General features: G+C 36.2%; 1 protein-coding gene across 7 annotated transcripts in view; it reads left to right on the top strand.

Moving 5' to 3' along the window:
* The first annotated feature begins 210 nt into the window (after nucleotides 1–210).
* EMC2 (ER membrane protein complex subunit 2) overlaps nucleotides 211–16671 on the top strand; it is a 45128-nt gene continuing 28667 nt past the window's right edge. The window contains exons 1-4 of one of the 7 annotated variants that reach the window (XR_003255195.1): nucleotides 211–469; nucleotides 6837–6950; nucleotides 9881–9945; nucleotides 15144–15229. Coding sequence is in view for 2 of the 7 variants with exons in the window: in XM_026075794.1 (XP_025931579.1) it covers nucleotides 4349–4415; nucleotides 6837–6950; nucleotides 9881–9945; nucleotides 15144–15229 (332 nt within the window). In the remaining 5 variants the exon portion in view is untranslated. Of the gene's footprint in view, nucleotides 470–2215; nucleotides 2427–3805; nucleotides 4416–6367; nucleotides 6432–6836; nucleotides 6951–9880; nucleotides 9946–15143; nucleotides 15230–16671 lie in introns of those variants that run through there. The other 6 variants (XR_003255194.1, XR_003255193.1, XM_026075794.1 and 3 more) reach the window with 6 other exon arrangements.

Here is a 16671-nt window from a genome sequence, read left to right on the forward strand (position 1 = left end):
GGGCGCCTCTCCCGGGGCTCCCGGCCCCGGCCTTGGCCCGGCGGCGGCGGCGGGGTCGTGGCGCCGCTTCTTGCTGAAAGCAGCCTGCGGCCTTCGGTGCCTCCGTGTCCCGCAGCTCGCCGCTCTCCCTGCTGAGGTTTTCTATAAACACTCTCTAAGCCTTCCTTCCCTACTCTTTCTTTTCTTTTTTTTTTTTTTTAAAGGCCGTTATGCCTCTAGGAACGGCAGTTCAGAAAAACAGCGTTTTTCTCGCTGATCGTGGCACTGCGTGTGCAGGCTGGGCGTTTCTGTTACCCCCCCGCAGCTCTCCCTGGGGGAGGTGCGCGGCTGAGGCGTTCGCGGGTCGGCAGCATCAGCGCACCTGCAAGAGACCCGCTCTGGGACAAAGCGGCCCGGCCAGATAGAAACCCGCTTTCCCTTTCCATCACTATTGCTGAGGAAGGAGGAAGCCAGTGATTCAGTTTCAAATGTAATAGTGTTTTTTTGTCTTTGTCTTCTTCCATAGCCCSTAAGTTCTTGTTTATTCCATGGTAAAAATATTTTCTGGTAAAGTTAAATCACTTTGAGGGTAGGTATGAATGTGTAATACCAACACGAAAGCAGAGTGATTGGACAACCCTTTTCTCGGAGTACTTTGGCGATCTAGTATATATTTTACTGGAAGAGAACATTTTTGCTGGGATAAACTACGTCAACACTAGATGCATCTGCTCTTGCTCARTCCTTTTAGTTGAAGTCTTAAAAGTGGAGGGATAACAAGTCAAGATTTAGGATAACATAGCCGGTATCCTTCAGTCTGTTCAGAAAGCCTGTATGGAGTACCTGAACATTGTCTGATGTTTCTCTAAAACTCAGTCATGAGAATTTGTGGAGGAACACTCAGAAACTCTGAAGTGACATAAAAGTTTTTGAAAATCCTGCTTCTTAAATCTTTGTGTATCCATTTGATCTTAGTGCAATTTTTTTTTTTTTTTGTAGTAATACCTAATGTGGTTTACCCGAAATTCTGAGTGGTTCTTCTTTCATAAGCAGTTTGTTCTCACACCTCCTTGTCCAAATGCTGGTTCATACAGCACTCAAGCCCATTGAAGTCTCATATCAGAAATAAGTTAATGCTTGTCTGTAATTTTGGACATAAAAGAGGGACCTAAAGATAAATGGTCCACTGTGTTACAAACATTATATAGTAGGGAAGACAGTGCATTGACAGAGGGAAGCTGCGTGATGTTTTTTATTTATTTGTTTACTGTTAATCCATGAAGAAGTGGGGGAAGAAAAAAGAGTTAACAGAATGATTTCCTGAACATAAATTATTATTGATTACTTTGGTTTTGTAATGTGGGGAAAGAGAAGGAATATTGCATGGGAGGTATTTTAGCAGATGTCAGTAACATGCACATCAGAAATAGTGCCCGTTCTGTCTGTCGTGTAACTTCTTCTAGTGGACTCCAAAGCAGCACAGAATGGAATTTGAAATACTCAGTTTTCAGTTGGAATTGCATTAATATCAGAAAACATTGTATCTGATACTGAAATAAATATCACTGTAACTGAATAATTAAGGATGAAAAAGAGAGTTTGCTTGCCAGCGTGTATGGTGCATTATGGTGATGTCATTAGATTAATCTAGTACTTTGGGAAAAGATTATGTGTGTGTTTTTATATATCTTATGAGAAGGTATACTGGTTGTGAAGCTGAACTTGAATAGAGAGCAGGCAGGCCAATATATGGGAATGAAAGGGGTGTGTGTTTGTGTCTGTGTCTGTGTGTGTGTCTGCGTAGCATTATTAGGTTTATTTTTAGGCCTTCCCAAAAGTTGCTGTAAAAAAAAAAAAAAAAAAAAAAAGCTTCTGAAAAAAAGGCTTCTAAGAAATCAAGAAATGACAGTGCCAATGTTGCGGTACTTTAACTGAAAAAAAAGCTATCAGTTTTGAAAAAGATAAGTTGACATTGGCCAGTTAGTGACAATGGCCTGTTTTAGGCCCTTTATTTGATTTATTAATACAAATACTGGAAACAGATCCTTAAAACCAGACCAAATATTAATATGGTCTCTTTGGGAAAAAAAAAAATTGGTAAGCATTTATGATCCAGGGAGTAATTTAAACATGTCAAGTCACACTGCCTAAATAAGTTTGGCTATATTTTTCAGTTTTTACTTTATTTGAATATAAGTTGCTACAAAAATTACATCAGAGAGATGATTTTTTTTTCCCTGCTGCTTAAAGTGTCAGTGATTGGGAAGAGAAGTAAGATTTTTTTCACAGGACCAGTAGCATGTTTTGTGGATACGCTCCCTGTATAATTAGCCCAACCTTGTTTTGGCTGACAGTTTTGCAGAGTCGCTGCCTTTATTCTGTAATCTGAAGGTTGTGACCAAGAAGGGAGAGGATGCCCCAGCTTATTGCTTTTGGACTTTGCTTGGGTGAGTGCCCTACTCTCTTGGAATATTCAATTTTCAAGAGTTTTAACTGACATTTGCAGCACTGTGCAAGGTGCGTGTTTTTGCCTAGGGGTATACTGAACATGAAAATTTTTGAGGACTAGTCAGGGTGTTTTGTCATACCAATTTTTTAAGTTGATATCTTCCAGTTTACCTTCAAATGAAAGAATCAGTTGGCATGTTGGGGAAAACCTTGAAGATTGTCTTTGGTACCACAGCTGTCTCTGCTCTAGAGAACACACATTTGAAACATTATATTCTTCTGTCATGCTTTAAGAGATGCAAAATAGAGTAAAAATGAACAAATTCCTGCAACAAACTCTTCTCAGAGAAGAAGGCTTTTTCGCTGTACTCCACATGCACTTTTACAGATCCCTAGTACAACGAGGCTGTTCATTAGTGTTATGATCCCAGCAGTGTTGTGTCCTAGTCCCTAATGGAGAACTTGGAGAATTAGAAACTGTATAGTGACAGAGAGCCAGAAATTGCTGTCTGGCAAAGAAGCGTGATATTGCAGATTTATCATATTGGCAGTAACTGGTGATGTACAGTCTCTTCTAGGAACCTCTTAAGCCGTGTAGAACTTGATAGATATTGTCAATCTAAGTAACGCAACACCATTGGCGTGCATCTGGCCTGTTTGGATTTGTTTCCAACTTTTCTTGCTATTGATAAACATTTGACATGATTTCAGTGATACATTAAAGATGAATTTGGCCCATGCGTGGAAATATTTTAAAAAAAGACACCTCTATAATTTTAGGAACTGGTTGTGTTCCCACAGAAGTTGGTCTGCGTGTGCAGAATTAGATTGATTGGCAAACAAGAAGCAGTCATGATTGTTGAAACTAAATAAAGTAACAGTTGGCTTTCACAGTAAAACTTGTCTGATGTCTTGTCAGAATTGGACAAAATAAACCAAGTTTTCTTTCCTTCTCTTGCTTGCACAGAAGCACAATTGTTTTAACATGCCAAGTGCAGCTAAAATGAAGCCGTGCCTTTCAGTTAATGATAGACATGCTTTCTGGAGATCTCTGAGTGCTGTCAGGGTAACTCTTTCTCTAATCAATAATTCTTCATGGGGTATCAAAACCAAAAAGAGAAATGTCATATTCTCTAAACTAAATTTCTTTTAACATAAGTGGAATGCAAGTCAGGAGATTATTTTGCCAGATTTTGGGTAGCTTTCTTGATGGCTATATTCTTGACCTTACACAGATTTTCGGGATCAGTAAATCAGTATTACTATTTTTTAGATTAAAAATTGCACTACTTAAGTAGTATTACATTAGGAGTTTTTGTTACGTGTTCACATGAGACTTTTTTTTAGGATTCTTTGTAATTTGTGTATATATCATAAAAATGTTTAATAAAATCAAATTAAACTGTATATTCAAGGCCATTTTCTTGCAAACACATGCATGAGGAAATGTCATGTATAACAAAGAGAAAATCCCGAATGAATTTTGAAGAGGAACATTTCTAATTATCATGTCTCTAGTTATTAGAGTCCACTTTATATGACAAATTGCTTCCTTCCTTAAAGGAAGGACTTAAAAACTGCGTTCACATTTACTTTCTAAGAAAAGACTCCACTAAATAGAAAACTGAGTCCAACACTTTGTCTTTCATAATCCGTGTACACTTAAATGTTGATGAAAGTATTTGTTGTGTTCCATGCTGTGTTTGCTCGCTTCTGTGTATTCCTGATTTTTGTTGTAATTGGGGACAGATCAGTTTACTCCAGATTTTAAATATGAAGTAATGTGATTGCAACAGGCAAAGGTGAGATCCTGAAATTTTAGCTCAGGCCACTTTGTTACAGTTAGAGGCGGCATCAGTGTTGTCCAGCTGGGTTTCTGTTGCCTCTTGCTATACTTGCAAGTTACTGGCCACGTGTTTGGATGGAGACAGCGGGCTGGAGATCTGAACCGAGCCGGAGCCCAGCCATGACACACAGTGCGGGCTCAGGTCAGCTTGTCGAATTGGTGGCTTGGTGGGGCTTTTATGTTCATTTATTTATTTCCCCTTTTGTAAGTTGGGTGTGGGTGGAACTGAGGGGTGGTGGAATATTGGGTGTCTGCAATTGAAGAATGATATAAAAATGAGCTCTAGCAATGTGCTGGTTACTGAATCCCTGCCTCACTGACCACGGTAACGGTTGTCAGATGTCAAGGTAGTGTTTTCAAGTGTGTAACGTATGTCTCAACTAATAGGGATAACTACCTTGATTTCATTTCATCAGGTGGTTTTAGATACTAAGGACTTGAAAACTGTATTTCATCTAAACCAACAATCGAAATATAAATAATTATAAAAGTTACTTACTGTCTAGTTGCTCAGGCCAAACTAACTGAAACCTGAGCAGAAACAAAAATAAAATACAGGTTATTTCTTTTGGCTTTCTACACATTATTTGTATATTTTTAGGGATCAATGAATATCTTGGCAAGTGTGCCTGTTCCTTTGAGCTTATAACACTTTGATTTATTTATGCATAGCTTGCTATTTTAAAAAAATCCAAGACTAAAGCAGATATGTCAGTTGCTCAAGACCCACCTATATATATATGATAGAGGTGTAATTGTAATTAAAGTTAGTCATTTCTTTAACTATTTTTTTCTAAAATCCCAGCTTGCTATTGCCGAACCTTGTATTACATAATATATGTAGATTTGTCTCCAAGACTTGAATTATTATTGGCTGACTTCTGTGAAGGCTTTCTTAGTAAAAATTCATTAAGTTTGAGAACATTGTTTAAAAAAAAAATCCCATAAGTTTTACTGTAAATTTTAGCATTTTCTTCTGCCTGTTATAGGGAATTCAGTATTTCTAAAACTAATGAGCCTTTTGACAGATGCACCTGAATGAGAACATCTGTTTGTGTGTTCTGCTTTTCAGTCATACACTGATGTACTATGCCTCTCCTGCTGGTTTTTGTCCCCCCCCCCCCCCCCCGGTAAATTCTGTAATTAGATGATGAGTGGTAGACGTGCATTCTATTAATAAATTACTTGGACACAGTTGCATTTGGAATTGCACTGGAATTGGAGGCGTTGGTAATTTCCAAGTAAATGAGTAGGTAAAAATCAGATGACTTATTTTTTATGTACGTAACTTGTCAGTTTTTGTGAGTGTTCGTGTTCTCTCACATTCTTGCTGTCTAACTTTGAATTTCCAGGGATCATCGTGTGTCTAGAACCATTTGACTTTACTCATGCATATGAAACATAACCCTGTGGTGGTTTTGGTTGAATTTCAGAATACAAAATATAGCACAGTAACAGTTTTATGAGTGATCTGAGATCACTTCAAATAGATGGAAGAAAGTTCTGTGCATAATTTTAAACTGTCAGTTATGTTAAACTGTGCATTTTGAAGTGCAAGAAAAACTGACAGTATTTAGATCTATGTTTGTGTTTGTTTTTCCAGCTGTTGTAAAGGTAAAAAAAAAAAAAAAATTGGCAACAGTTTTCACGGTACCTTCATATTAGTAAAAACACTATATAATATTGAAAACTATTCTCTTTATATTCCCTTAACCTTTTGTTCTAGTATATGGGACTCATATAAAATTATATTATTAATAATTTTGCATTTCAGAGATAAATAAAACCTAGTCTAGTTAGTGCTCTCTAGATGAGTATGCCCTGCTGTTCAGGAGATCTGGTTCATAATAAATGTAGTCCTAGAACTGCAAGCAAACAAAAGTCCTCATGCTAAAAGAAGCTGTTTTTTCTCTCTTAGCTAGATAAGGAATGATAGTCTTCATGCCTTTGGGCCCTCCCCTGCTGAAGAAAGCCTTCACTGGTGTGCCCGTCTTTCCTGGTACTCCTGTCCATAGGAGTGTGCTGGTTCTTTCTAGGATGGAATTTTACAGCATTTTATTTGCACTGGTACAAATGAGAGGCAAAAGAGTTCTCATAGTTCTTCTGATACTTTCTCTGAGTGAGAATTTATTCATCTGGAAAAGATAAAGCAATTTTGGTATGGTTTGCAAATATAAGTAYAAAACTCCTTGAACTCTTGAAGCCTGTTTTTCCTAACAATGAGTAATGTCTGTTAAATTTTATTATTTGTTGGCTAAAGAGAAATCAGGGATTTCTGCATATGTTATTAACCTTATAGCCTACAAATTCAGAAGCTGAATCGATTTTATATATATATATATATATATATATATATATAAGCACAAAGGCAAGGTTTGATGCTGTTTCAGAAGCCAGGTGCATCTGTCTGTCCGCAGGTAGATTTTTAGTATTAGTGGAAGTCATTTTCTTAGATCTACTGCCCTCTCTAAAACCGTTCTTCAGATACTTATTTTCCAGACATAAAATCCAAATTCTGTTACTCTTTGGAAATCTCAGTATTTTCTTTTGACCCCCCCCTCAGATATGCGTGATAAAATGAGGAAATGGAGGGAAGAAAACTACCGAAACAGTGAACAGATAGTGGATGTGGGAGAAGAGTTAATTAATGAATATGCATCTAAGCTTGGAGATGACAGTAAGTACACATTATTTTAAAAACTTCCATCGTTTTAGCTTTTATTGCACGTGTCTGGTTTTGTTTATTCTGTTTTCTTCTTTCAGTCTGCTTATTATACTTCTGTGTAGCTTTTCTCTGTCTGCTGATGTTGATTAAATATATGTTGCTTCCTTAGTTTAATAGGCTGCCTGAATTCCCAGCCTTGATTTCTTTCCCAAATATGGGGTGCAGTGAAAATAGATGGAAAAGTTACCTGGTTGAACCCTTAGTTTGGCATGTTAGTAGTTAGACCATTATGTGAAAACTTGGCGTTAATCTGTTATCTAGCTGTCCTTCAACTGATTTCATGTTCTTCAACAGCATGGCAAAAGTTGAAAAGTATCTTTTTATAAGAGAGAAAGCTATTCCTTAGTTTAAGTCATATGTACTGCAAGAATTAATATTAAGGCTGTTTTTCTTATAGCATTACATTTGTGATACTGTATTTGAAGGTAAGTCTAGGTTTCTGCTATCCATAAAATTATTATTTTCAGGGGATTTTAACTACATTATACTAATTCTTGGTAGACAGAAACTTGGCATATAATGTCTCATATGAAAAGAGAATTGTTTAGAAACATGTCACAACAATACAATAGCACACTTTTCTGTAAGCATGAAATAAAATATAAAGTATAACAAAATACTCTATCAAGAGTGTAGTTGTAAGTTTGCATATTAATGTCACACAGGCCCTTTTTTTTTTTTTTTTTAATGCTCATTCCTCTTTCTTCATGTTTCCTTCTTTTATAATTTGGATAACTTAATACAGACCGTATATTTTTCTTGTAATTCTTTTATTTTCATTAACAGCTATTATGTAGTCACTGGATTTTAGCAGCCTCAATAATGCATTGTATTTACTAATGTAAGTTACAGTATTCTGTGTGACTAACTGTTTGTTCAGCTTTGGTAAGTTAATTTTAATTTCAAATACTTGGCTTCATACAGCGTTYCAGGAATTAAAATCCACATAATTATTGCAGAAGTATACTTTGCTTCATATTCTTATCAGATGAAGAATCTTTTAGTATTTAATCTTGGGTTCTGTAGATATGATTCTCTTTATAGTGATATTTTATTGTGGTTCTGTCTAGCATATTCTGCACTGTAAGTCTGTTTTGGAGTACTTTTAGTGCTAGGRAACTTGTGACATTGGTCACTGCAAATATTATGATTTTGGGATATAAATATGTTGATAATCTACCCGAATAACATTGTGTCACAGACACTTCTGTGCATATCAATGAGTCATGAAGTAGATACGGAGATTCAGTACCTAAAGTAGATATTGCACATGGGGGTCTTACATTTTAACTGTGACAAATGTACTTGTTTTTAGACTGTCTGGCTGGTTTTAATACGGCACCCTGCAAAAGAATTATCACAGTTTTCCCCCCTGCTTTAGAAAAACTCTGAAAGCTAACTTTGATTTTACTTTATTATTACAACATTGTTAGGAATTTGAGAATTGTATGTTAGTATGGAATGCTCTAGGAGCTTGATGTTCCTCTCAGATCTTGCCACTGCCCTTCTAAAACAGTGTCCTCAGTAACTCGGCCCCAKTCGGTCCTTCTTGTTCCCTTCTTGTCAGTGTTGTCTTTGTCCTTCTTTTCAAAATATATGTATCATATTCTTTCATAAAGTTGGTGTTTAGGATTTATTAGATAAATTAGCTGCAGTGTTCCTAAGCTTCTTAGAAAATGCATAAAAGTATCTGAAATTTATTTAAATATTTGTTCATTTTAATTTTTGAAAAAGAAATATCAGGAATGGAAACCATATACCATTTAGAAAAAAGAAAGATAGTGTRCCTAGAATTCTTGGGTAGCAATGAAAGGTAAAGGAATCATCATATATGATGGATGTTGGTCTTGTTGTTTGATGTGCTTTCAGAAAATATCCGGATGTTGTAATGATTAATTTCGGGATGCGTRTAGAAGGGAAAATAATGAATGGAAGAGGGTAGATTATTTGGGTAGCTCTATAAATTGCCTTGTATATTTATGTATGTTATTTGTATTTTGTACCTGATGCATGCGTTTTCATGTTCGTGAAAAAATTGTATAAATTATATTATAACAATAGAGTACATCTCTTACAAATTGTTCAGTGGGGAAAACAGGTTACAGACAAATTAAGGCACGTGTCAGTTCTTTTATATATTTAGAAAGAAAGAATAGTCTCTTTTTAAAAATAGTGGAAACTCATATAATAGAATGTATGTTTGAAAAAAGGTTGCGAGGGCCTTTGTTATTTGCTTTCTTTATTTTGGAAGATATTTGCTTCTGGTTTGGTTCTGTGATGTATTGAGTACCCCAATTCAACTTACAGGAATTGAGAACACTTGGTGCTTGCAGTACTCACATGATATGTTTCCTTCTGCCATAACCCATCTTTGCTGTATAGCTACATTTCTGAGTTCCTTACATTCAAGAACTCAGTAGAGCTAAAATAGGGATAACATAATCTGTCATTGATTTAGAGAAATTGTCCAACTCCAGGAAGAAAGCAATGTTTATAGGAGTTTTGGCAGTGAAACAGTTAAGGAAATTTGTTTTCTTTCTAGCCCAAATGGCTATTCTACAGGTCTGATCAGAGAGCAGGTCCTAATGGAGATCTGTTTAGAAAACTGTAGATATAATGTTAGGAAAAGCAGAGAATTAGAGCTTTTTGCCTTTCAAGATGTCAAAAGGTACTTTATGTTACTAAAAGCAATAAAACTGCTTAAATGTATTTTTAATTAATTCCAGCAGTTTGTTAAAACGTCCCTTTTTCAGTCATGGTCCACAGGAGTGGAAGGGGAAAAGTATACAGAGACAAAATTCATTAATCTTATTTACATTTTAGGTGTTTCCCATTATCTTAAAAAATCAGTTATCTGCATTTAATGTTTCCTTTGTGTCCAGTTTGGATAATATATGAACAGGTGATGATTGCTGCCCTGGACTGCAGTCGAGATGATTTGGCATTGGTAAGTTTTCAAGTTGACTTTTCCCTCAAACCTTAAGTTTTCTTCCTGGGAATCTCTTCCAGATAGTTATAGGATATTCCAAACTCCATATCTTGGACTTTTAGAATATCAAGAAATACACTGTGGGGAAGAAACCTCCTCCACCCACCTTCTCTAATGTGTAACTTTTGTTTAGACAGATCATGTCTCTTCCAATAGCCATGAAAATATTTACAGCTACTCTGGTATGGGCTAAATGTCAAGAATAATACTAAAGTTGCCATATTGTACAGGGAATGTTTGTTTATTGAAAACCTCTCAAATTATATTGTTTTTTTGGAATGTTTTGGGGTAAAATGTCATGTCATGCATATCATATTATTTGTCATGTTGGCTATCATCACAGACAAGGAGTCGTACAGTTAGGTGCACGTATGGTACATCAGAAAGGCCAATATATATAATTCCAAATGCTCTAGCCTTATTAATGAGTAATAATTGAAAAAAGTGTGGTTGTGCCCATTTTTGCTCTTACTAAAATGTCAAGAACACATTATAAACTTAAGACTGTTTTATTTTTTGTTAGCTACCTGATTTTGTTTTTTTTCACTTAATCCTCCCTCATCACCTGAAGAGGAAGTGGCACAGCCATTTTTAACTTTTTGTCTGTTTAAATTGTGAGCCAAAAAAGAGACCTGCAGATGTTAAAATCAGTGAAATTCTTTTTCTTTTGGCCTTTAAAACAAGTCTGATTCCTAAAGGCAGAAATACCTTGCTGTTAGTTGTTTTTAAGATAGTATGTTTCAAGTATGGGAACTGATTGTCAATGAAATAACTTTTCTGCAGAGTACTTGGTGCTGTTCTCTCTGAACAGATCAACGCTTAAGGTGAATTCTATCCAATGGAATTAAAGTAGGGAATAGTTTTCTTGTTAGGCATACCTGTTAGGTAAACAGAGCATTTCTTATATTTGAATTTCTCTCTCACAAGTTAGTCAGAAAAGTTCCCTTTTTAAAGCATTTGCTTTTACTCATTAGGTAAAGAATGTCAAATAAATGCTGTGAGTTTTAACTGATGATTCCTCAACCTACTGTATTGTTAGTGAGCTTCTTTTCTGTTTTTTTTTTTTTTTTTTTTCCATGTTGTATTTGAAGAGAGAGCGTTTATTAGCGACAACATAGTCAGCAGGTTGAGGGAAATGGTAATTCCTTTGTATTTGGCCYTGGAGTACTGTGTACCAGTTTTGAGCTCCTCAACACAAGAAAGACATTGACATATTGGAGCAAGTCCAGTGGACAACCACCAAGATGATTCAGGAGCTGGAGTGCATAACACATAAGGAAAGGCTGGGAGTTCTGGGTTTGTCAAGTCTTGAGAGGACTAAGGGGGGATCTTCTTGCTGTTTTCAAATATATGCTAATGGGAAGGTACAAAGATGGATCCAAAGACAAGAGCAACAGACACAGGCTGCACAAAAAGAAATTCCAAACAGATATTGGGAAAATGTTTTTAGCAGTCAGGATGGTGAACCCTTTGGAACAAGTTTTCCAGAGAGACTGTGGAATCTCCATCTTTGGAGGGGTTCAGAACTTGATTAGCATATGGCCCCGAGCCTCCTGCTCTGACTTTGGAGTTGGCTCTGTTTTGAGTGGGGATTGGGCCCAGGTGACCTCTGAAGGTCCCTGCCAACCTAAATTATTCTGTGATTTTTAATGTAAATATTGTTTATGGATATTCAGTTATAGTCAATTTGTATGTAATTTTTTTGCATATATACAAATAGCAATTTAAATAAAATGAGCTAATGTAAAACTGGAACACCTTTTCACTAGATGAAAACTGTAAACACAAACTTAGCTACTCCTTTGCAGGCAGGAACTGAAAAAGGCAAAAGACTGTTTTGCACCCAAATTTTAATGAACTTTTCATCTGTCCTTCACAAAAGGCTGGGAAAAGACATGGGGTTGATTTGTGTCCTGAAAGTCAACAATCTTGGGCTTATTCCAAATAAATAAGAAGACATTTTATAGAGTTAAAGTCATTTGTGAGAACTGTTCTTCCAATAGTTTATTCTCCCAAAGATGACAAGACACCACGTAGTCTTTGAGCCTCATGTTGTGTTGTTTGGGCAAAACTCAATGGCCTGGGATACACAAGGGGTCAGACTAGAGGATGTAACTGGGAGAAGGGCGATTTGAAAGTAGACGGACCTAGAAAGTTCTCAAATCTTTATCTCAAATTCTGTATGTATATAGTAAAATGGAATACACTGAAAAATACAGCACAAAATACTGAACTTGTTGTGAACCCAGTGAGCTTCCCTTTCTTAGATAATTTTTATGTACCTCAAAAGAAAATACTGTTTTAGTATAGCTGTCTGTTTAAACAAATGTATTTCTGTGTGCCGATTTATATTGAAAACATTTTTCATCTTTATTTTGAGGGTCTTTTAGGAAGACTCATGAAGTTGTTGAGGGAGCCAATGTTGAAAGATCAGTTGTGAAACGCTATTTGTTTTTATTAACCCTGGCAGAGATTTTGAATTTGAGTTTTGTGCCCTCTAAGGGATATTGCTTGAGATGAGACAGTGCAACATTTTATGCGTCTCAGAAAGTAGGCTAAAAGCCTAGAGGGAAACTTCATTTTTTTTTAAATTTGATTGATTTATAATAAAGAAATAGTTAATTCAAACAAGCCAACATCATATGTGGCTTTTTGCTACAGCTGTAGCCCCAAAGTAGACAAACAGCTCTGGAACTTCTGTTTTTTAGCAGTGAGCTTTTTGACAGCTGTGATGCATTTTGCTTAAGGGAATGGGTCTTATCTGCTCCAAATGAGGAGCTGAAGATGGTTTTCACAGAATCATTCATCTGGCTTTTCTTTTTTCTTTTTATTACTGCTGTCCTCTTTGTCTTGCACAGAATGATTGTGCATAATGCATGCATCCACTGCAATTAGCCAATTCTGTCWTTCACACACATGTTTTAGTGAAATCACCTGCTTTTGGCAGGCACCTGCACTACTGATGTCTTACATGCTGAAATTCAAGTTTATGCTTCTTTGTTGTTGTAGAATTTAAGTCAGACTTTTAAAGCTAAAAACTTATTGGCTAAAAAAATCAGAAAGCAAATTAACAATACTTAAAGTTGTACATATAAATTAGATTGTCATTATAACTGGTGAGTTTCTGAGAGAATCTCAAAAGTAGATTATTGACATAGTGCAGAACCAGTCCTAACTGTAGGAACAGATAGAACTTCTTATTAACAAGTGCAACATTTCAAAAATAAATATTAGCTTAAGCAGTTATAGGAATTACGAATTAAATTAAAAAAAAAAAAAGACATTCGGTGCTACTGAGTCCAGAACCCTTTGAAGATATACCTAATGTATTTTATCTCTGCAGAGGGCTTCTTTTGTTTTTGAAAGTGTTGCAGTGGATTGTTTACATCTGTCTCACAGCTTTTCATGTCACTTGATTGTGCCAGATGTCTTCAGCTCTTGGAGTTTGTTTTGGCCTCGTGGTTGCTCTATTCAGTTCAATTATGATCATGTAGTCAGATCTGTACATGAACGTTTCTGGTCTCAGAGTACCCCTGCACTCAAGTGTTACTTCATCTTCTTTTTCTGTAATGTCGATGGAGTTTCTCTGGATGCAGCAGTCTATCTGCAGATTGTGGAGTTTAGTCTCTATATTACAATTTTTGACATTTTAAAAAGTTTATTGGAGAAAAACAGAGCATACTTTTATTCTGAAAGTTATTGTCCTTCAGGATAGCCAGATTATTGGACCACATGGTGGATTTATGGTCTGCAAAAGTTCTTTTTAAAAAATAGAGGGTTACATTTGTATTATAAAAGCTGGAGTGAAACTGCTTCCCTGGAGTTTCATGAAAGCTTCCTGTCTCTTAAAAATGTTCACAGATTCATTCAGATTATGTAATGTGCTGCTAAGTACATGTGGTTTTCTATAACAATTTGTAGCTCAGAGCAGCAGCATTTGACCTGAYCATCACTCAAAGTGCCAGTAGATGGTTTCTGTATTAAATCTGGGTCTTTTGTTACATGAAATTGCGTTGTTGAGATCTTGGTTGATTGGTACTAACAAGATCATGATGCAAATAGCCTGTGCTTACTTGAGGCTAAACATTACCTCACTGATTACTGCCTCCTTCCTCTCTCTTCTCTCTGTATTCTTTTTTATCTGGGGGAGATGTGAGTACTTCTTTTTGCTGTGCTCTAGGAACCTATTTCATCTGCAGAAGCAGAGAGGGAACCTGGTAATTTTTACCAATTTGCTTATCTGTCAATATATTTTCTGTGACCAGTGGATGTGATGAGATGGAACAGACTATGTAGTTAAGCCTCCACCAGGCCCTTAGAACTGAAGAACAGGTTTAAAACTGAGTTGTATCAAATGCCTTGAAAAGGAGGGTTCTGTATGAAGCTTTTAACATGACTGATACCACTGCTCTTTTGGAGAGCCTGGGGCTCATCCTGCCCTCCACTGTAGAGTAATGGATCAGCTACAAACATTGCACTGCTATCTAGCCATATTCATGATATGGTTAGAGTTAGGTTGCTTTGGGGAAGTTCTGACCCAGTCCCTCTGCTGAATGTCCTTTTCCCCTAATCCAGGGAAATCTGCCTGTGATGAATTTATTTTATCCAGCCCAGGTGTCTCATTGATTTCAGCAGTTAGATGTTTTGCCTCCTCTGCCAGCAGGCTCAATTTAAGCCAGTGACAAACATTTTCTTTGGATTTCAAAGTTTTATTTTAAAAATAAACACAGTGCGTAGTATTAGCATAGTTTCTTCCATTGTAAGAGATCTATTTATTAAAGAAGTATCATGTAAGCTCTTACTGTCTTTATTTTGGGTTTTACTGTTTTGTATTGTTATGAGGCAACTAAGTAGACTTCATGTTTTAATAGTATCAGAAATCTTTTAGTAGATGAGTTTAATTTTCTAGATAAATAACTATTTCCAAGAAGCCTGGCCATCTAGTGACTTGTATGGAAAATATTTCTTAGAATTAGTTTTCTAAGACTAAAAGGTTTCAGTTTCTGAACTTCTCTTTATTAATACATTTTATTGCTTATTTCAAAAATTTATATTTGCTTTCATGTTCTTGAAAAAAAGTCCAGTTTCTTTTTTCCCAGCTTCTGTGTGGATAATTATATTCACAATAATATTTTTGGTTTTGTTTATTTGTATAGTTTTGTCTTCAAGAACTAAGGCGGCAGTTTCCTGGGAGCCACAGGGTTAAGAGATTAACTGGAATGAGATTTGAAGCTATGGAAAGGTAAAAGCTGAACTTAAGAAAATGTAATTCCTGTCTGGAAAAGGTACTTGCTATTTCTTAAAAAGTAATTCAAGCATAATAAGAGCAGAGCAAAGCAATGCTGTGCAGTTTCCTTGTAGAAAGTAACAGTGTGCATGATAATCTTCTAATGCTTAGACATTTTTATTGCCTTTTTGCTTGTACTCTACGGTGTTCATTTTTCCAGTCTTTCCATCAGACTTCACAGATTAAAAGGATCTGTTACTTTCCAGCATAAGTCATTATACAGTAAAACACTAGGCACTTTTTTGGCGAAGTCTATAAGCTATACATTTAATGTTGCAGAGCTAGAGCAGCATTTGAAAATCACTGACAGTCTTTTTGTTCTCGTTGTTCTCCTGTGCACCTAATTAGCAGGGAACATCTTTTCCCATGTTTTCTGAGTGTGGTCTGGTAGAATTTAATAAGGATTAAATCTATAGGATTCTTTACAGAAATTACTCAAAAGCCATACAGAACTGAGTAGCAGAACCTAAAAGGCAGACTGACTTTTCTAAAATAACCTGTAGAAGGGTTATAACTTACCAAATTTAGGAGGAATTATTAAAATAATGAACAGCTGAGGACTTTGCAGCTTTTCAAGAGGAATGACCTCAGGGCTTGAGGTTGACCTTCATTGTCTGACTTTCTTCTTTGGATATATCCTTTTTATCAACATTCCTTTCTAATGCACTTATCTTGGATATGGCAGAGGGCAGTTAAAACTTTGTGAAGGACTTTTRGTTTCTGGTTGCTTTGAATGCTAGCAAATCTGTTCTGTGCTGCACTTCTAATTGTTGAGATTTGGAGCTTTTGGGCTGTCTTGATATGAAGGAACTGGAATTTAGAAGTAAACCCRTAAATGCTTTTTTTCTATTTAGCAGATATTTTTCATCCATTTCCTTGCAAACTGAACTCTGAAAATATAATCTGGTATCAGCCACCAGTGAAGGTCCATTGTTTGGATCAAAATAACTGGACTCCACCAGCACCAGACCAGCCAGAGGGCAACTAAAATTTTGACATTCCAAACTCGCTTTGTATAAAATACATATCCCTGAAGAATTTCCATTAAACTTAGCTCTCTTTCTGTCTTCATYTGATGTAGGGTAGGAAGGTGGTGAGAGATTGGCAGCAGATTTCCCCCTCCCCCACACCTGTCCACAAGTGCAAAAGATCGTGATTCTGTTCAGGCTTGTGTGATTACATTAAATGTGTTACTGCATGTAAAGAGATCTTTGTGGGAGTTGACTGCTACACAAACGTTATGCGTTGTTTCAGCAACAAAGTGGGATTAAACTGCAGTTTTCCAAAAGTGTGCATAAAAATTCTTGACATGATGTCTCTGTGAGGTTAGTTCCTCAAGACTGGAACATCAGGGGAGCAGGGGTATTGACAAAAGCTGAGGTTTTATCTCCATAGGT

This window comes from Apteryx rowi, unplaced genomic scaffold, assembly GCF_003343035.1.
Source record: "Apteryx rowi isolate R43461 unplaced genomic scaffold, aptRow1 scaffold_411, whole genome shotgun sequence".
NCBI lineage: Eukaryota > Metazoa > Chordata > Aves > Apterygiformes > Apterygidae > Apteryx > Apteryx rowi.